Source organism: Rhinolophus sinicus, chromosome X (assembly GCF_036562045.2).
Source record: "Rhinolophus sinicus isolate RSC01 chromosome X, ASM3656204v1, whole genome shotgun sequence".
NCBI lineage: Eukaryota > Metazoa > Chordata > Mammalia > Chiroptera > Rhinolophidae > Rhinolophus > Rhinolophus sinicus.
In genome coordinates, this window is record NC_133768.1 from 115,458,293 (window position 1) to 115,478,299 (window position 20,007).

A 20,007-nucleotide genomic window follows, 5' to 3' on the forward strand; every position below is an offset into this window, starting at 1 on the left:
ATCAAGTTCCTCCTCGCCCAGGGTGATGGACAGCTTACTTATCTGCCTCCCTGTGGGGACAAAATCAAAGCACCACCTCTTCCTGTTCCACAGCTTGACTGCACAGGCCAGGTGAGTGCAGCACCATGGCATGCCGTACATTTCTGCCACCTTCCTTGGCCAACTCACCCAAGGATTCTTCTCTTCAAAGTTACCTATTGTAAGCATTGAGAAGATGAGCCAGGACAACCTTCTCAAAGCATTCTCCACTTCTGGCTCTAAGGCTGCCTGGTATGGGGGTGAAGGAGGGGTACAGAGTGAGTTATCTCCCATTTGCAGGCAACCATTGGAACTGACTCCTGAGATGAGTGCTTGGAGGGCCGAGTAGTGAGTGTTCTCTCCTATCACTAACCCTATGCTTCAACCCCTTAGGCCTATTCATCGCAGGTTATTTGTGGCTAAAGAAAGGCAAGAAAAACGTGAAGCCTCCCCAAATCACCAACCCTGTCCTGCTTCTCGTTCTCTCTGCCGTCATCTAAGCTCCAACTATAACAGACAAAACCCAAGAGGCTTCAAATCCTTAAATGTGCTGCTCTATAGGGTCTTCCTTAATCAAAACAGTGTATTAAGATTAGACCAGTCCTAGATTGGTAAGCCACTTTGTTTGTGGCCATAGTAGCCACTTTTCAGGGACCCAGTTTCCTTGACCCTTTATTTTGCCTTTATTAAGTTCTAACCTTATTTAAAAGGCTAGTTGTCTACCTTTCTCCACTTTTATTTTATGCAGGTTCAACTGCAGCTATGGGACAGTGGTCAGAACCTCTGCGTTAATTCCTAGCTCCATTTATGATTCAACCATTGCAGTGGTTGTCTATGACATCACAAAGGGGTGTCACGCCATGTTTTATTTGAAAAGGGGATTGAGGGAAGCAATAGGGAGCTGGTAAGACTGGCAGAGAGGAAAGATAGGTACATTCTTCCCGAATCTCTACTAAATCTTTCAACGCTCCGCAACACATTCTCTTGTACACATCAATTCTACAGCAGCTAGGTTACCTCAAAGGCCGACAGTTCATTCCCGTTTTCTTATCCGCACCTTCACTAAACTGGTCCTTCTGCCTCAGCCTGTTACTGCTTGTGCCTTCATGCTGTAGCTAAATTTTCATAATGCAACTGCATCACGCCCCAACCCAGAGCCATTCCAAGTGCTGCAAGGTGAGAACCAATTTAGGGCAGGAGGGGTTTTGCCTCTTAGGCCCAGGGCACCTGGCTGGGACTTCTGACCACGTTTACCGCACTTCTTAGATGAGTTGTTTGAAAGCCTGTTAACCACACGGAGTCTTGGACCTCAATATTCATTAGAGCCATCCAATACAATCTGCCTTGGTGCAAGTGTCAGCCTCTAGCTTCTTTCTCAGATGTCCACTCGGGGGCAGCAGAGCAACAGCAGCGTAGGCTAGGAGCGGGGCTGCCTGCCTGCCCAGGAAGCACAGCTAGAAGCCATCTATCTCCAGCTCTGCTCACAGGATGTTGCCACCTAACAATGGCACTGAGCCTCTAGAAGAGGTACCACAGTAGAGCTGGTGGAATTTATAGAAGAGCCAGACTTTTCCCACAGAGATACATTACTATTTACAATGGTTTCCCATATTGGGAGACTTACCTCACTTATTTAAAATTTCAGATCTCCAAGCTCCACCTCAGACTAACAGAATCACTCCCAGAGAAATGGCCTGGAAATACATATTTAAGCTTGCCAGGATTCTTTCCAGGAAAATTTGGGACTTTCATTATGGGGGCACTTCACCCCATACCTCATTAGACAACTTTCTATTCTAAATGGGTATTTTGAACATACCAAAGGAAATGGCATAGAGTGTGGCCTGGAGCCTCAAACAATGGATTGGTAACTAAGGAACTAAGAACGTGGCAGGTTATTTATTTGGGGGGGGTGCTGGGGTGAAGAAAAGAGGGAATCTGGCTGTCAGTACTACTCAACCTACAAGTTGGAAATTGGGAACCAATTTCTTACTGCTGCCCCTGAAAAGAAAGGCATCTAAGCCTCTCCCTTAGGTGATCTTCCCCATCAACAACAATGTGGGGAAGAATGATATTAATACTGCACCCTGCAGAAGGGTGTCCAAAGATCACGGGGGCGGGGCCACCGTTTCCTCCAGTACCTCTCACCCTGTACCATTCCTCAGCTACACGGTCGCAAGGTTCCCGGGCCTCCCTGATTTCTTGGGCAGACAGACATTTGTGAAGTCGGTATAGTGCTGCTGTTTCTCCCGGTGGCTCCTCTCTTTGGAAGAGCTTTGACGTTTGCCTCAACAGCATTTTATACCAAATCAGTATCATCCAAAAGCCACACCAACATTTCTTCAGCATCGTGTTTTACTTTTTAGGGGAGAGTATAGAAGGAGGAAGGAAAGGAGGAAAAACAGGGTCCCACTGGGGTCTCCAAAGTGTATGCGACTGGTACTGTAAGGATGTGTGGGATGAGATAGCCAGTAAGATTAGATCAAGGTCTCCAAGATTCTTTTTTTTATACTCCAATGAAAATAATATGACATATGTGTAATTGCCTAGCACATGGTATTCAGTAAATGTCAGTTGCCTTTTCTAGCAGGGTTCTCCACAAGCTGGGCTCTACTCAGACATCATCCTCCTTCTCCACTCAGGGAATGAAGGTCACCAGAAAAGCAGGGAACTAAAAGAGCAGTAGTTTGAGTAATGCAGTTGGCTAGCTGGCTCAGTGCCCAGCCTTCCTGTCTTCCCATCCTCCCCACACCACTAGGCCCGGGTGGGGCTTAGAGTAGTTTCCCAAGTGGCTTTCCTGAGGCCTGGGCAGCTTGTCCTAGAAGATTCCATGTGGAGGGCTATGGGTGGCAACTCTCTAGTGCACAGTCCTCTCTTTTTGGCGATGATAATCTGGGGAAAAGAAGAGAGGGGGGAAAAGCAGGATTATTTTCAGGCCTGAGTACACACTTCCCCATCTCTAACTTCTGGAGCCTCTAACATACAGTAGAGTTCCTCCCCAGGGCCCTGCCAGGTAGGTAAAAAAGATAGTGACACTTACTGTAGGGAAAGAAGCGGACACGCATGCTAATTTCACGGGCTGTCTTCAAGATCTCAACGGCCTGAAAAGAACACAACAGATTGTACAAATGAAGAGATATGGCCCAGGACAGAATCATAACAGGAGGAGGGGAGTTTGCCACTCAAATCTTCTGGGTTTCTAATCGCTGCTTCCTTCTGGTACATTTCCTCAGGAGAGTCTTTCTTATCAAGTTATAGATTAGGCTAATCCTGTCCAACATATCCTACCTGGGACGGCTTCTTGCCTCACCACAGCCCAGATGCTGTGCCCACCTTGCTATGCTCAATGTCTTGGAAATCCACGTCATTCACCGCTAGGACTTGGTCCCCTTCCTGAAGTCCTGCTCGATGTGCATCAGAGTCAGGAATCACCTGTTGGTAAGGAGCGAATGTATGTGATTGAGGTGAGGCAATTTCTCACTTGTAAGTGAAATTAGGTGCTATTGCTTTATTTGTTTGTGACAATGTAGGGAGACAGATGCTTGCCAGGTGGGAGTTTTAAGTAGGAAAGGGTGTCGCCATTGTGTCCCTTCTATGAGTCGATTGAATCATCCTTCTCCCAGGCCTGGGGACACCAGGGTTCTGCAACCTGGTAACCACAAAGGGAAGTGGCCACCCATATTGCCTACCAGGCCACGCACCTTGGAGATGAAGATGCCTAGCTGGGAGGCCTTTCCTCCTCGGATGTTAAATCCCAACTGCAAGACAAGAGCACAAAATGGGGGCTCAGTGTGGACCACAAACACGAAAATATCTACTAAAAGCACCATATGATAGCTTGGCTATGTGGCCCTGAGAGAGAAGTCAGAAGTTGCGGACATGGTATCTCGGCTTTCTGCTCATAAAAGGTAGTTTCCTTACCTCCCCACCTGCTTCGCAATCTGTCCCCCAACTATGGCTAACTTCTGGGCCTGGTGCGGACAAATCTAGCCTGGAGTAAGATGTAACTGTTCCATAAGCTCACCTGAGCTCCAGGGGGCTTCTTCAGTGTGACAATTCGGGGCAGAAACTGGGTCAACTCATTGTTGTAGTCTGGGTGGTATACCCTCTGCAAGACACAACAGCAACCCCAGAAATCTTAATACCAGCCTTAGATCTTATGCCCACCTTCATCTGGAACAAACGCATCGCCCTGAAGCCAGGAAAAGGTGAAGCCAAGGACTTAGCTTAAGTAGAGCTGATAGCACCATCCAAATGGATAGGCAGATGACTTGGGGAAATAATAGCAGTCCAGTAGCTCCCCATTTCTTTACCTTGACAGAATGGAAACTAGGGCTCTGAATTTCCAGAATTCTCTGCTGTGAATGGACTCTGGCAGGAGAATTCCATAAGAAGCTCCCAATGGGCCCACTTCCTCAGAATACAACTTCTGGGTCCCATGTTGACAACAAAGGCTAAGATTCAATCTCCACTGAGCTTTCTTATCCTGCCATCCTACCTGTTGTACATAACGTCATGCCCATGGGGAACATTTTCCTACTCTAGGGTACAGGTGGTTCCCACCTCGTGAGGAGGGATCCACGCTGGGGGATTCTCATAGGCAGGCAGGAAAACCACTGGGTAGTCATCATAAGGAATCCGGCTGTCCATCTCTGGCAAGGCCCTGGAATGGAAGGGTGAATCAAAGCTGACAAAAATGGTTCCAAAGGGACAGCAAGTTTCAGAAAACAACCCCAACTCATCCAGGGCTGTCAGCTTATAGTCGCAGCTCACTTCTAGGTGACAGACTAGGGGAGAGAAGGAAGAAAAAATATGCAGGAAAACAATTTACTGGATCTCTCGATGCCAAGACACCGCCCCACATTCCCTAGATGTGATCGGTAATGGTGGGGGTCCCCAGATCGACCTTTCCTTCACTACCAGCCACCTTCCAGTCCCCGCCCCCCATCCTGCCTGAGTCCCACGCCCACGACACGGTAAATCACCCGCCGACGGGTCTCAGCGACCTCCGGCTCCGCTCACCGCGAGAGCAGCCGAGGGACCGGAAGCGGATGCCCGGAAGGGTCGAAAAGGGGCGGGGTCAGGGCGCCGCGCACAGGCCTCCGCTCCCCAAAGCGTCTTTCTGCGCGCGCTGACGTGCGTGCTCCGCCGGAAAATTGTCTGCGCTCCGATTGGTTGGCGCCTCCAGGGCCGATTTGAAACTTGGCGGTTAAAGCTCCAGTTGGGACGGGGCGGCGGGAGACCGGGAAAGGTACGCTTAGTTTGGTGAGTGAAGGGGATACACCTTAGCTGAGGATCCGCCTTTCCCGGTACCCTGGGGCCGTGAGTCTTTGTCGTCGTCTCCGCCGGGGGCTTTCTTTTCCATTTCAGGCGCCACTTTGCTGTCTTCAAAGTGTCGGGCTGTTGGCAGTCCTTCGGTGGCCGCGTCTGAAGGACTGTGACTCTCCAGCGGCAGCGATCCCGCTGCGAGGGGGAGGCCGCCTCAGCTACCGCTGAGTTCCGTAACCCACCCCCATCTGCGGAGGGCGGGAACTCAGGGACGACCCCCTCCCACCCCTGCCAACCCAGCAAGATTCATCAGCAAGCCTCGTTTTTTTGTTCCCCAGAGACGGTGCTGTGATAGGATCATGAAGGAAGAGGTGAAGGGAATTCCTGTAAGAGTGGCACTGCGATGTCGCCCTCTGGTCCCCAAAGAGATTAGTGAGGGCTGCCAGATGTGCCTTTCCTTCGTACCCGGGGAACCGCAGGTGCGTAGCAGTGCTGGGCCTGTCTCTGAACACCTGGGGCCGAAAGGCAGTGAGGGGCGTGGTCTGGCCTTTCGTTATTCTTACTCCTTTTCCCTTGCCTCCTCTAGGTGGTGGTTGGTACTGACAAATCCTTCACCTACGATTTTGTGTTTGACCCCTCTACTGAACAGGAAGAAGTCTTCAATACGGCAGTAGCGCCGCTCATAAAAGGTGTATTTAAAGGTAAGGCTGTTTCAGTCAAACGGTTCTTGAGCGAATACTGTGTGTTAGGCACTGTGCTTGGATGCTGCAAATACAGCAATGGATGAACGTGGGTCCTGCCTTCAAAAGGCCCACAGCCTGGGCGCTAGTGCAGTGTCACGTGAACGTCTCCACACCCTGGAATCTAGTTTTATACTGTATTTGCTTTCTGTGGTTCTGCTCACCTTTGACTTGTATGTATTTTTGTTTGTCCTGGAATCTCATTCCAGTCTAAGCTCTTTGATGGGGACTGATGATCAGCGAGCGTGCCTGCCTGCTTGAGGCCCACGCAGTGCCAAACCGGTGGAGGGATTCAGAGATAAATAATAGAGCTTCCGGGTCCTGGAGGAGTTCAGAGTCCACCAACAGGAGTAGAAGTAGATGACTGCATACACAATTTTGAATACATAAACAATTTTAAACTTTTTGCACCGATCTTTAAGGAAAACTATTTTAGAAGTTAAAAATATGCAATAGTCCTGCTATAGAAGTAGCAGTGCCCTCATATGAAGTAGTATGAAAACCAGAAGGATGCTTGGGGAATTTGAGGTGAATTTCACAGCTTCGGGAAACTTTGAGATAGGTCTTGAATGATGAGCAGAATTCTTTTAGGTAGAGAAGATTTCCTAAAGGCCCTGAATACTGGCCAGTTAGTACTCTTCATTGCAGAAGCTAAGGATTTAGCGTTATTGAAGACCATAGCAGACTCTGAAGAAGGGAACAGTATCTGAGAGGTCTTCAGTTATTATTCTAGTACAGTGGTTATTCAGGATTCAAAGCTTTCTAGTCATACCTCTGTAAAGTGAACTGTCAGTGTCTACTTAAATGTTTTTTCACAGGGAACTCACGGATTCATAGGCTAGTCCTATTGACTGGTTTTTTGGACAACTCTAATTGCATTAGATTATATTCAGATGAAATGTGCTTCCTGGTCATTTCTACCCAGTGGTGTTAGTTCATCCTTCTAGACAAACAGAAGCCCTCCAGGCAACAGCATTCACATTTTTTCCCCACTTTTTAATGATGTCATGACTCTGGACACATTGAATACTTTGTTTCAAATTTTTAAAAAATTAAAGCAATAATCTCAAACTTATAGAAATGTTGTAAGAAGAGCATAAAGAACTTTTTTTCCTAAACTGTTTGAGATGAGTTGTTCACCTGAAGCCCCCTGAATACTTTAGTGTATATTTGCTACAAACAAGGACTTTCTCCTACATGACTACAATACAACCATCAAAATCATGAAATTGGCACTGCTACATCACTACCATCCAGTCCTCAGACCCCATTCAAGTTTCACCAATTGCCTCAATTATATCCTTTATAGTAAAGGGTCTAGTTCAAAATCACATGTTATATTTAGTTGCCCTGCCTCTGCAGTCTCGTTCATTCGAAAACTTCTTCAGTCTTTTTTTGACCTTCATAATCATGACACTTTTGAAGATCGCAGGTCAGTTATTTTGCAAACTGTTTCTCAATTTGAGTTTGTCTGATGTTTATTTATTATTAGATTCAGGTTGTGTATCTTTAGCAGAAATATCACAGAAGTATCGCTGTATTCTTACTGAATCCTGTCAGGCATCACATGCTTCTGATTTGTTCCATTACTGCTGATGTTCATTTTGCTCATTTGAGCAAGGTGTTATCTGCCAGGCTTCTGCACTATAAAGTTAATCTTTCTCCTATTTGCTTATTTGGAAAACCATTATATTATTGTAAGTCTCTCCTGATTATTAACCGTCCCTCCTTCCCTTGAGCCATTCCTGAAACAATAAGTTTAAGGTTTCCAGAGTCTTCATTATCTGGTCATCCTCCTCAGCATGTACCTTCACAGCTTCGTAAGAGCACTACACTATAGTTCTACTTTCACATTTTGAACTTGGGAAACTATGAGAATTAAATTACAGTCTTTAGAAGCACTGTAATGTGGAAAATGATTCCAGTATATACAGAGGGTGCCGAAAAAATGTATACACATTTTAAGAAAGGAAAACTGTATTAAAATTGTAATACTCAATATGTACTGACAACAAAAGATGAATACAAGTCACGTGTGACTCCTGCAATTACAAGAGAGGCTCAAAGTGGTTCCCATCAGCATCCAGACACTTCTGATTATGGCCAACTACTGCTTGAGCAACGTTGACCAAAGTGTCCGCTTGTATACATTTTTTGGGCACCCTTGGTATATGTGTTTGGTTAGCATTGCTCTACAAAGACAAAGCCAGTATTTTTGAGCCATCTCAACAGCACCCTCTTGTACTCTGAACTCCCAATACCACAGAGCCCTGAGTATTTTGTAAAAAGTGCTGACACTTGCTTTCCCCAGTTATTACTATACACACATATCTGTGGTATCGCAGAAGGTTATGGAACGTTATTCCCTTGCCCCATAGTCATGCCAGGCGATACCAGCAATCTCCTCGTGACGATCTCAGTTTAACATCTTATGATCTTTCAGAACATCAAGGTCTTCATTTAGACAAACAAGTTCTTTTTAAAAGAAAAAAAAGCAAAGGACATCTATCACGTGGAGTCATACTTAAATGCTGACATTTCTGGGAGGAGCCTGATGATATGGTCCAGATGCAGTCTGAGAGTTCAGATACGGAGTAGGTGCTTTGAGTGACTATAAAAAGCAACTTTGTTGCCTTTTCAAATGAAGACTCTACTCTGTTAATCAAATAAATACATGTTGGAATCCCTTCTATTTATGGAGCTTCTAAGACTTTCATTTAATTCCCATAATTTAGAGTTGCTTGAAGGAGAGAGAGAGTAGAATTATAAAGCTCTGAGTGGCTTTTTGACAGTGACTTGGCCAACTTCATCATCTCAGTCATATCTGTAAGTGTTTTACTTCCTAGCTTTCAAGGGCTCTCAAGAGGGACACACATTCTGGGGTTGGTATTTTTCTTCTTTGCTTATTTGAAGTATTGCAAAGTCATGGCAACCCATATAACTTTTCTCTGTGTCTGCTATTCCTAAGAGACCCTGATCTTAAGAGAGCGGTCTCAGTTTTGTTACAAGTAATCGCTGAAGGAAATGGAGTGCACTGGTTGGGTGAAAATATATGAGCACCTCTGTGCATCTGACCTCTATTTTGCCAGGATACAATGCAACCGTCCTGGCCTATGGACAGACTGGCTCTGGAAAAACCTATTCGATGGGAGGTGCATACACTGCAGAGCAAGAAAATGAACCAACAGTTGGGGTCATTCCTAGGGTAATACAACTGCTCTTCAAAGAAATTGATAAGAAGAGTGACTTCGAATTTACTCTGAAAGTGTCATACTTGGAGGTAAATGATTTATCTTTAATTATTCTGAGTTTAAATTTATCTTTGGGTAGAAAAACAAATCCTAATCAGGTTTTTCCTGGCATGACTCAAATTAGTTAATCGCATTTTTCATAAATTACGTTTTAATAGATTGACAGAGAACACTTACTGGCTCAGTTCTTTCCTTGTTATCAGAATAGTCTGTTTAATCTGATTGTCAGAGGAGTTGGCATCGCCATATAAAAAGATGATAGGAATTCTTTAATTCCAGTTTGGCCTCTCTTATTGATTCCCTGTACAGTCTGTAGAAAAAAAATATTTGATTTCCCTGTACTGTTTTGAGGCTTAAGTGATAATGCTGCTACTTGATGAAGAAAGTTATCAAAGTTGTGTGACATACTGAGCTGGGTAAGTGATGCTAGAGCGTGTTTATGCAACAGGTATTTATTGAGTACCTACTATGTTACAGGCCATGTTATGGGCACTTGGGATATGTCAGTGAATGAAACAGATAAAAATCCCTGCCCTTGTGGGCATTTTTATTCTGGTGTATATCAGTATACAAGTAGATTGACCACTTATATCTAACCTCGTGACACCAAAAAACGCATGTTTCAGGAACTTATGGCTTCTGAGAAACTAGCTGGTTGGTTCCATAACAGTGATATGTCTCGTCCTTAAGGAGCAATAATTAAACATATATGATTTAAGCATGCATTTATAAATTATATGTGACTACTCCATCCTGAAGTCGAATCTTAATAGGTATGGGAGGTGTATAGTAGGAAGATGGGGAGTTAAGCATCATTAAGATTCGCTTTCTTGAATGTCTTGGTTAACCTAGTTGTGGTCAAAGTACTGAAATGAAAAAGTAACTTAGGAACCAGGTATGTTAAATAGTAGCTACAGTGATAATAACAAACAAATATGGTGGTTACTGTGTGCTAAACACTGTTCTAAATACTTAAAGTTCTGGTAGTTGTTAAAATACTGGTTGCTACTTCTCGCTTTTGCTTCCCACTTCCACCCTCCACTAAGGACCTGCTACTTAAAATTTAACAAAATTGATGAGGGTGACACTGTTATGAGACCATCAAAGAAGTGAATTTGGGTACCCGTGTTACTTTTCATTGTATCTGCTATTCCTAGGAGACTGTCTTAGAGTAGTCTCAATTTTGTTGCAAGTGATATGTGAATGCATTCGTGTAAGTATCAGATGATTGCATGTAGGGTTAAAGTCCTTTTCTTAATTAAAAAAATAAAGTTTGTTGTAAAAAATTTTAATGCAGAAAGTCACAAAGGATTTTTAAAATCATATGTGATGCCACCACCTCGAGATTACCACTGTTAACATCTTGTTTTTACCACTTTATTTTCAACAATACCAGATTTACAATGAAGAAATCTTGGATCTTCTATGCCCATCTCGTGAGAAAGCCTCTCAAATAAATATACGGGAGGATCCTAAGGAAGGCATAAAGGTGTGTTTATTATTACTAATTATTATTAAATGTTGTTCACTACTGAAGTTCACATCCCTTTTATTTGCCATTATGGTTTTAAGTGACTACTACCGTCTTTCAGATTTTGTGTGGTCCTAATTCCCTTCATTAATCTCGAATTCCTAGATGGGCTCTCTTGTGGAGAAGGGAATTTTATCACCTTCCTGTTACCTCTAGAAATAATGCTAATATCACTTAAATATTTATTAGCTATTTACAGAGTTCTAAGGCTGGGCTGTCCAGTACGGTAGCCACTGCCACAAATGGCTATTTAAACTCAAATAAACAAAAATGGAATGAAATGTGAAATTCAGTCCCTCAGTTACACCAGCCACACATCAAGGCTCGTGTATGGGATGGCACAGATATAAAACTTACCCATGGTCACAGAAAATTCTGTTGGACAACACTGGAATAGACATGGTGCCAGGCTCTGGGATGATATTTAAAAATTAGCAAGGTAAGTCATATAACATTTTTTTATTCATAAATACCATAGGAAGAAGAGCTTGCTTATTGAGAGGCCTCTTCCACATGGTAGAGACGTGGGAATAGGAGCTATAGCTGAACAGAAAAGTTGAGGCAAGGTTGGGAGTTCTGTATGTGGGAGTGGGCCAAATCCGGAGGCAGTGTTGAAAACAGGCAGGGCGTGGGTCTAACACCAGCTGGAGTATTCAGGAGCGGGAGAATGTGAGGCTGGAAGCGGATGGGAATAGGTAGTACCCGCTTGGGGAAACTTGGGAAAAGACTGTCCTCCCCATCTTCCTTTCCCGCACGGAAAGGCGGAGGCTTAGGGTACAGGTGCCTGAGAGACAGGTGCTCGTGCTTCTGGCCTCTTCTTTCCTTCGGGGTTGTTAAGTCATTCGCCAAGTAGCAAAGCAAGGCCTGAATGATCGGACCTATTTGGAAAGCCTGATAAGCTTGGAACACAGCAGACAGTCCGGGTGGTACGGATAAGAAACCTGGGTACAATGCATGCTGTCGCCAGAACGAGTGTTAGTAGTGAGCCAGCCCTTGGCCCGGCTAAGGCAGGATTACATCCCAAGCCTTGTCTGAGGTCTAATGTGCAATCCAAAGAAGTGTAGAATTCAGAGTCAACTCGGGGGGGAAGGACAAGTCTGTAAGCACTCTTCAGATGGGATGAAGGGAATGTAAGTTGAGATAAGAAGTAAGCATATTGTTGTAAGGAATAGTTTCAGCAAGGAAGCAGAAAATACACTTGGGGGTACTAAGACTAGACCTAGATTTGAGGATATGGGTTGGGAAGTCATAGGAGATAAGTTAGGACGAGATCATGAAGCCGAATGAAAGAGTTTAGTTTCCATCCCTGTGAACAGTGGATAAGCTTTTAATAATTCCAAATGAAAGATCACTGTGACTACTTTTAACAAGTTTTCATCTTATGTGGATATCTCTCTAACTACGTTAGCTCCTGCAGGTTAGAAGAGTACCTGAAAATCCCTTCGTACCCTCATTATCGAGCACAGGGCTTCGTGGTGGTGACATTTTTGGTGCCATTTTAGGGAGTGGGGTTTTAGGAAGACTAAACAGAAATGGATTGAAAAGGAGAAAGATGAGGATGCGGATATCCACTTGGGGAAACTGCCTTATTTTTCAGGCATGAAGTGATACGGGCCTGGAAAAGGCAAGTAGATGTGGAAAGGAAAAGGAGACCGTGGATTAAAAAGAAGAGGGGCTAGGACTTGGTGACAGATGGTATACGGGGGAATGGGGGAGCTGAAGGTGAATCTGAGGTGTCGAGAACAGAGATAGTAATAGAAGTGGGGACGCAGTGGAAAGATTCAGTGTTACTGGGAAGAAGATGACTGGTTTATAATTTACCGATTTCAGAGGGTAATTACAAATAAAAGACTAGAAATTAGGGTACCGATGTAGATTTGAGAGCTGTGGAGTAATCAAATCATAGCATATTGGTGCTAGAAGGGATTCCATAGTCATCTGGTTCAAACTCCAGAGGCTCCAAGAGATTTTAACTTGTACAAACTCTCCTGGGTAGCTATGGCAGCAAGCCTAGGACCCTGTCTTTCTCACTCCCTGGTTTCTGGTTTCCAGTGGAAACCATACCATGCTGTTTCCCCTAGTGAAAATGAGGTGCAAAACGGGTGAGAAGGTTAGGGACGAACGTAGGGTCACACAGAGGAGAAGGTAGCTGTTTGGGTTGCCCTTGCTGTCTCTGGAAGGCATCTAAACGCCGGATATCTTTTGTAGCTCCAGTAATGGCTGGCACCATGTTTTGGAAGCCCCCAGAGGAGATCAGAGACCTCCTGGGTCTGCAGGGATCACAATGGTCACAGAGTTGCTAGTTAAAACCATGGCATTCCTCTTTATGAAGCTTCTGCTGGAACATCGAGATGTTATTTTTTTCAGCCACCAATTCTTGTATTTCTGATGAAGTACTTGAAGTACGAATCATAAGGGAGTTTTTTCTCTCTCTGAATTAGATTGTGGGTCTCACTGAGAAGACTGTGGTCGTTGCCCTGGATACTGTTTCCTGTTTGGAGCAGGGCAACAACTGTCGGACTGTGGCCTCCACAGCTATGAACTCCCAGTCATCCCGCTCTCATGCCATCTTTACAATCTCCATAGAGCAAAGAAAGAAAAATGACAAGTAAGTTACAGTTCAGGGTCCAGAGTTTTCATGTTAGTCCTACTAAAGTTGAATGTTAGGTTGCTTCTTCAGTTGATTTCACAAATCATCTGACGTCATTACGCAGCACAGCAACCAGCGGGGCCATTTTGACTGACCTGAAGGAAAACGAGAGCTGGCGGGTCAGCTGTGATACCCAGCTCCCCTCACGCGTGTGTGCCCTTCTCACTGTGTCTTCCTGTCATTCTCTCAGGAACAGCAGCTTTCGCTCCAAGCTGCACCTCGTAGACCTTGCTGGGTCGGAAAGACAGAAGAAAACCAAGGCTGAAGGGGATCGTCTAAAAGAGGGTGAGAAGAATTAAGGCCACGGTTGTAGATCAGACTTCCTAGTGCTCTTACTGGTATTGTTGGTACCTTGACTGGGGGAATTCAGGTCACATTCTGACAGTACCTACAATTCAAGCTTGAGGCTGATTTCAGAAATAGTGAAAAATTGTTTCTTTCCCTTGCACTCATTTTTCTAATTTAGGTGTGAGATTTGGATGTGGCCCTTGGTTTGATTTCATCTGGTCCAGGCAAGTTTTAGTTTTTGTTTTGTTTTACCCCCAACCACTTATGATTAAAGTCAGTATCCTCCAGTATTCACTATCCTTCCCAGATGTTGTCACTTATAAACCTCATCAGCATGGTTTCCGTATCTTCATGTAAGTTGTTGGGTGTAAATGATGACGCTTCTAAGGCTAGAAGAATCCATGGTCTAGCATGATAGTGACCTGGTAATCTGCATGCTGTTGGAATGGGCTTTTAAATGGTTATTAATCTCTCTAACCAAAATTAACAACCAGCTCCATTTCTCAGTTTTGTGCGTAAGGATCTCATCCAAGATGTCATCAAATGCCTCACTAAAGTCCACATGTGTCCACCATATCTCATAGCTACCAGCTCAGTGACAGTACAGAGGAGAAATAGGGAGGAGCCTAAATTGACTCTTAGTGAATTCAGGCTGGCTTCTAGTGCTGACTCTTCCGTCTTGAGGTTCTCGCAAGCAACCCTGTAATAATTTAGGAGACTTATATCAGATGCACTGGTCTGTAATTTTTGGAATTAGCTTTTACATCTTTTTTTGAAAATTGAAATTACATCTGCCCAGTCTTCTGGAACATCTTTCTGCGTGATTCCTCAAACATCACTGACACCGCTTCAGCGTTCTCATTTGAAATTACTCTCAGTTCCCTTGGCTGTAATTCATCGGGTCCAAGATATTTGAACTCTTCTTATAGTAGGTGAGGTCTCACTTACTACTTCTTTACTCACATTAGGCTTCAGTTCCCTCGGGAACTGAGAAGGCAGAAGCAAAAATAGTAATTGAGGAATTTTACCTCTGTCATTCATATTATTATACCACTGGCACAGGGCACACACCTATTTCTTCCTTGTTCAGCTTTTTGTCCTGAATGTATTTAAAAGTGCCCTTTTTGTTTTCCGTTTGCACTTTGAAATTTCACCTTCTTCATACTATTTTTAAAGGTCTTGTGCCTCTTATCTTTTTTTAGGTGCACATTTCTGAGCTATTTTTTAATGGCTTTATTGAGATATAATTCACATGCCATCCAATTCCCCCATTTAAACCGTAAACTTCAGCAGATTTTAGTGTATTCACCGAGTTGTGCAGCCACCACCACAATCTCATTTTAGAACATTTTCATCTCCCCCAAAGAACGCCATGCCCATTAGCACTAACTACCCATTCCCACCCCTTCTCTAACCCTAAGCAACTACTAACCTGTATTTCATATAAATATAATCATATAATATGTGGTCTTTTGTGACTGGCTTGTTTCACTTAAAGAAGGTTTTTCATTTCTTTTTAAAAAGATTCATCATGTGATTTTTTTTTATTATAGTTGACATGCAGTAGTATATTAGTTTCAAGTGTACAGCATAGTGATTCGACATTTATACACCTTACAGTGTGGTCACCAAGATAAGTCTAGTAACCAGCTATCAGCATACAGAGTTACTACGATATTATTGACTATGTTCCCTGTGCTGTACATGACATCCTGTGACTTATTTCTTTTATAACTGGAGGTTTGTACCTCTTATTCCCCGTCACGTTTTTCCCCCATCCCTCTACACCCTCCCCTCTAGCAACCATCAGTTTGTTCTCTGTATTGGTGAATCTGTTTGTTTTGTTTGTTCGTTTATTCTGTTCTTTGGATTCCACATATAAGTGAGAGCATATGGTATTTGTCTTTCTCTATCTGACTTATTACACTTAGCATAATATCCTCTGGGTCTATCCATGTTGTTGCAACTGGCAAGATTTCATTCTTTTTTTATTGCAGAGTAATATTCCAGTGTGTGTGTGTGTGTGTGTGTGTGTGTGTGTGTGTGTGTGTGTGTACACATCTTTATCCATTCATCCATGGACTCCTAGGTTGCTTCCATATTTTGGCTCTTGTAAATTACGCTGCAGTGAATATGGAGGTGCAGATAATCTTTTTAAATTAGTGTTTTTGTTTTCTTCAGATAAATCCCCAGAAGTGGAATTTTTGGGTCATATGGTAGTTCTATTTTTAATATTTTGAGGAACCTCCATACTCTTTTCCTTTAGTGGCTGCACCAATTTACATTCCCACCAAGTAGTCAACAAACAGCAAGTGTTGGCAAGGATGTGGAGAAAAGGGACCCCTCGTGCACTGTTAGGGGATTTTCAAGGATCGGCCATGTTGTACCGTGGATCAATACCTCATTCCCTTTTACTGCTGCATCACATTTCATACTATGGGTATTGAACATTTTTTCAGTTGTATCCAATTTGGCTATTTTAACCATTGCTCTGTGAACATTTGTGTATAAGTATTTGTGTGGACAAATGTTTTAATTTCTCTTTAGATATACATTAGGGTGTAATAGCTGGGTCATATGGTAACTGGTTACATTTCTTTTTTTCTTTTTTTTATTTGTTTGCTTGTTTTTGTTTTTTCACTTTTTGGGGTTTTTTTGGGTTTTTTTGTTTGTTTTTTCGTTTTTTTCTTTTTTTGTCTCTTCCTTTTTTAAAAATTTTTTGTTTTTTTAATTATTTTTTGTTTCTTTTTTTGTTTTCACTTTTTTCTTTTTTCTTTTTTTTTTTCTGTTTCTGTTTTTTGTTTTTCTTTTTACATTTTTTTTTTTTTAATTAAGATGTAATTAATATAGCATAAACTTCACCCTTTTAAAGTGTACAATTTGGTGATTTTCAGTATGTTTACCAAGTTGTATAACCATTACCACAACACATTTTAGAATATTTTCATCACCCAAAAAAAGAAACCCACACATATTCACTCCCTATTTTTCCCCAACGCCGCCCTCCCTTCCAAGTATTGACCAATCCTCTCTCTGTCTCTATGGATTTGCCTATTCTGGACATTCCATCTAAGAGTAATCATGCAGTATGTGGTCTTTTGTGACTGGCTTCTTTCACTTAACATAATGTTTTCAAGGTTCATCCATGGTGCGGCATCTAGCAGCCCTTCATTTCTTTTCATTGCCAAAAAATATTCTATTATGAGAATACATTGACTTTTTATTTATCCATTCATTTCTTGATAGACATTTGGGTTTTTTCCACTTTTGGTTATTATGAATAATGCTGCTATGAGCATTGATGTACAAATTTTTGTGTGGATGTATGTTTTCATTTCTCTTGGGTATACACCTAAGAGCAGGATTACGGTCATATGGTATTCAATGTTATCTTTCTGAAGAACTGCCAGACTGTTTTTCACAGCAACTGTACCATTTGACATTCTTGCTAACAATATATAAGGATTCCAATTTTTCCGTATCTTCGGTTTTATTATGTCTTTAATTATAGCCATCCTAGTGGGTGTGAAGTGGTAGCTCATTGTGGTTTTGGTTTGCATTTCCCAGATGGCTAATGATGTTGAACACTGTTTCATGTGCTTATTGGCAATTTGTGTATCTTTGGAAAAATGTTCGTTCAGATACTTTGTACATTTTTAATTGGGTTATTTATTTTTATTATTGAGTTGTATGTGTTTATATATTCTGAATACTAGCCCCTTATCAAATATATGCTTTCCAAATTTTTCTCCCATTCTTTGGGTTGTTTTCTCACTCTATTGATGGTGTCCTTTGAAGTACACATTTTAAAAATTTTGATGAAGTCCATTCATCTACTTTTTCTCTTGTTAGTTGTGCATTTGGCATCATATCTAAATAACCATTGCCTATGGAAGAAAGATAAAGAGGAGGTGGCACATATATACAATGGAATATTGCTTGGCCATGGAAGGGAATGGGTCCTGGTCATCTGTGGTGGCATGAATGGACCTGGAGGGTACTGTGTTGAGTGGAGTATGTCAGACAGAGAGATGCAATGTGGTTTCGCTTATATGTGGACTCTAAAGAACAAAATTAACAAATAAATAAAATAGAAACACACTCATAGTTACAGAGAACATTTTGATGGTTGCCAGATGGGAGAGGGGGTTGAGGTGTGGGTGAAAAAGGTGAAGGAATTAAGAAGCACAAATTGGGGCGTCCAGTTGACTCAGTTGATTAGAGTGTGATGCTCTTAACAACAAGGTTGCCCATTTGATCCCCACATGCGCCACTGTGAGCTGTGCCCTGCACAACTAGATTGAAACAACTTCTTGACTTGGAGCTGATGGATCCTGGAAAAACACGTTTAAAGTAAAAATAAAAGTTTTTTTTTTTAAAAAAAAAAGAAGTACAAATTGGTAGTTACACAGTATTCACAGTGATAGGGATATAGTCAATAATATTGTAGTGACTACGTATGGTGTCAGATGGTTACTACTGTTATCAGGGTGATAGATGTATGTGGGTCTATTTCTGGCTCTCCTGCCTTAGTGTATTGATTTATTCTTAAACCTTTTACTAGATCTACTTATGGTATGGTTTAATCTCTGGGAAGGCAAGCTTCCCTTTTCTTTTATCAGAACTTTTTTGATTATTCTCTTCCAGACCAACTTTAGAATCAGGTTGTCGAGTTCTATGAACAATTTTGGGGAGATTTTTATTGAGAACTGCATTCAATTTATGGATCAATTTCAGGGAAATTGAGCCTGCCTATCAGGAACATGCGTTCCGCGTTTATTCACGCCTTCTCCTGTGTCTTTCAGCTCTTAGAGTGTCTTAATAGAATTCTTACACCATGTATCATCGGAGGCTTACTCTGGAATGTGATATTTTCATTGATTTTTAAGTATCTTTTTTCTATTTTGTTTTCTGGTCCTGTCTAGAAGTATTAATTTTCAAAATTTCATCTTGTATCTAACCTCATTGCTGAATCGCTTTCTGTGTTTCACTGCCAGTTGTGTTTCTTGGATTTTCTAGGTGGTGTTAACTTTTTTTCAAGCAGACACTTTGACCTCTTACTTTCCAACATTTATACCTGACTTCTCTTCTGATCTTTTTTCATTATAAAGTTGAATAGTACCGGTGGTAGTAGCCATCCTCATCTTTTTTCAGTCTTTTTTGTACCCTAACTGTAATAGTGCTAGTGTTTCACCTTTAACTAACCATTGTACATTTCTGGTCAATAGCCTTTATCAGGTTAAGGAGATAGCCTTTTATTCCTTGTTTGCTAAGAATTATATAGTTTTAAAATAAGAAATGATTGATGAATTTTATCATGTATTGGGAATTAATCATCATGTAGTTTTTCTTCATTTAATCTGTTAATAGAATGAATTGTAAAAGTAAATTTTCTATCATTGAATTATCTCCAATTGACCATTATTTGTGAACATTGCTGGATTTCATGTACTAGTTTCCAATTTAGGACGTTTATATATCTGTTCCTATGAGAAAGGGACCTCTAACTTTGTGTGTGTGTGTGCTCTCCTAGTCCGGTTTTGGTTTCAAGGTTTTGCTAACTATAAAATGAGTTGAGAAACTTTCCGTTTTTTCTGTGCTCTGCTACAGTTTATATAATGTGGGAATTATCTCTTAAGGTTTCTTGAAGATTTGATTTTCTATATCTTGAGCCAACTTTGTTAATTTATATTTTCTTAGAACATTATTCATTTTGTCTAGGTTGTCAAATTTATTGGTATAATATTATACATAGATTTACTTTATATTTTAACCTCTATATCTATAATGTCTCTAAGTTCATTTGTTTCTATATCGTTTCCATTTTTTCTATCATATTTGACAGAATTATTGATTAATTACTTTTTCCTTTTTTACTCTCTATGAATGACTTCCTCCTAGGTTGTTTTATTTTGTTTTATTACAGTATTTTTTTATTGCTTCCTGAGTGTGAAAACTTAGTTCTCTTCTTTTCCTCTATTCCTTTTCTTTTTTTTTTAAAGCTTTTCAAGCATATTTAGAAGGGCTCAGGATGGTGTAATGAACCCCCAGGTATCTGTCATGCAGTTTCAACAATAACTTAATTTATGACCTGTCTTGCCTTGCCTCACCTGTATCCTAACCACTTTCTCCCTCTGGTATTATTTTGAAGCGAATCCCAGATTTATTGTTTATTTCACTTTGCATCTGAAAAAAAAAGGATTCTTTAAAAAAAATACAACCAATTAACAATTAATAATAATGCCTTAATATCATCAAATA

The 20,007-nt window shown here is 41.7% G+C and overlaps 2 protein-coding genes across 14 annotated transcripts in view; one reads left to right on the plus strand and one right to left on the minus strand.

Annotated features, from left to right (window-relative positions):
• Window positions 1-2,355: 2,355 nt before the first annotated feature.
• PDZD11 (PDZ domain containing 11) lies at window positions 2,356-5,170 on the minus strand. 8 transcript variants are annotated; one of them, XM_019747899.2, is made up of 7 exons: window positions 5,041-5,170; window positions 4,582-4,681; window positions 4,043-4,126; window positions 3,720-3,776; window positions 3,352-3,450; window positions 3,059-3,119; window positions 2,356-2,910 (listed from the first exon to the last, which is right to left on the minus strand). In XM_019747899.2, the coding sequence occupies exons 2-7, from the start codon at window positions 4,666-4,668 to the stop codon at window positions 2,876-2,878; spliced, it is 423 nt and encodes a 140-aa protein (XP_019603458.1). In that variant the 5' UTR covers window positions 4,669-4,681; window positions 5,041-5,170; the 3' UTR covers window positions 2,356-2,875. The 8 variants fall into 8 exon arrangements, with proteins under 8 accessions (XP_019603458.1, XP_019603457.1, XP_019603459.1 ...); XM_019747898.2 differs by having other exon boundaries at window positions 4,972-5,089; XM_019747900.2 differs by having other exon boundaries at window positions 5,004-5,068.
• Window positions 5,064-20,007, plus strand: part of KIF4A (kinesin family member 4A) — a 91,123-nt gene continuing 76,179 nt past the window's right edge. For 2 of the 6 annotated variants that reach the window (XM_074323588.1, XM_074323589.1), the window contains exons 1-7: window positions 5,157-5,283; window positions 5,625-5,765; window positions 5,873-5,987; window positions 9,116-9,306; window positions 10,674-10,766; window positions 13,250-13,416; window positions 13,649-13,743. In XM_074323588.1, the coding sequence (XP_074179689.1) occupies window positions 5,646-5,765; window positions 5,873-5,987; window positions 9,116-9,306; window positions 10,674-10,766; window positions 13,250-13,416; window positions 13,649-13,743 (781 nt within the window). In that variant the 5' untranslated portion in view covers window positions 5,157-5,283; window positions 5,625-5,645. Of the gene's footprint in view, window positions 5,284-5,374; window positions 5,515-5,624; window positions 5,766-5,872; window positions 5,988-9,115; window positions 9,307-10,673; window positions 10,767-13,249; window positions 13,417-13,648; window positions 13,744-20,007 lie in introns of those variants that run through there. The other 4 variants (XM_074323586.1, XM_074323590.1, XM_019748006.2 and 1 more) reach the window with 4 other exon arrangements.

What these genes read in the sequence shown, in the direction of transcription:
- PDZD11 (XM_019747899.2), bottom strand. Translation starts at nt 4,668, where the DNA reads ATGGACAGCCGGATTCCTTATGATGACTACCCAGTGGTTTTCCTGCCT. An exon ending in TAGGCATCTTCATCTCCAAG is followed by an intron (nt 3,451 to 3,719) that starts GTGCGTGGCCTG and finishes CCTTACCAACAG; the next exon opens with GTGATTCCTGACTCTGATGC. An exon ending in AAGACATTGAGCATAGCAAG is followed by an intron (nt 3,120 to 3,351) that starts GTGGGCACAGCA and finishes TGTTCTTTTCAG; the next exon opens with GCCGTTGAGATCTTGAAGAC.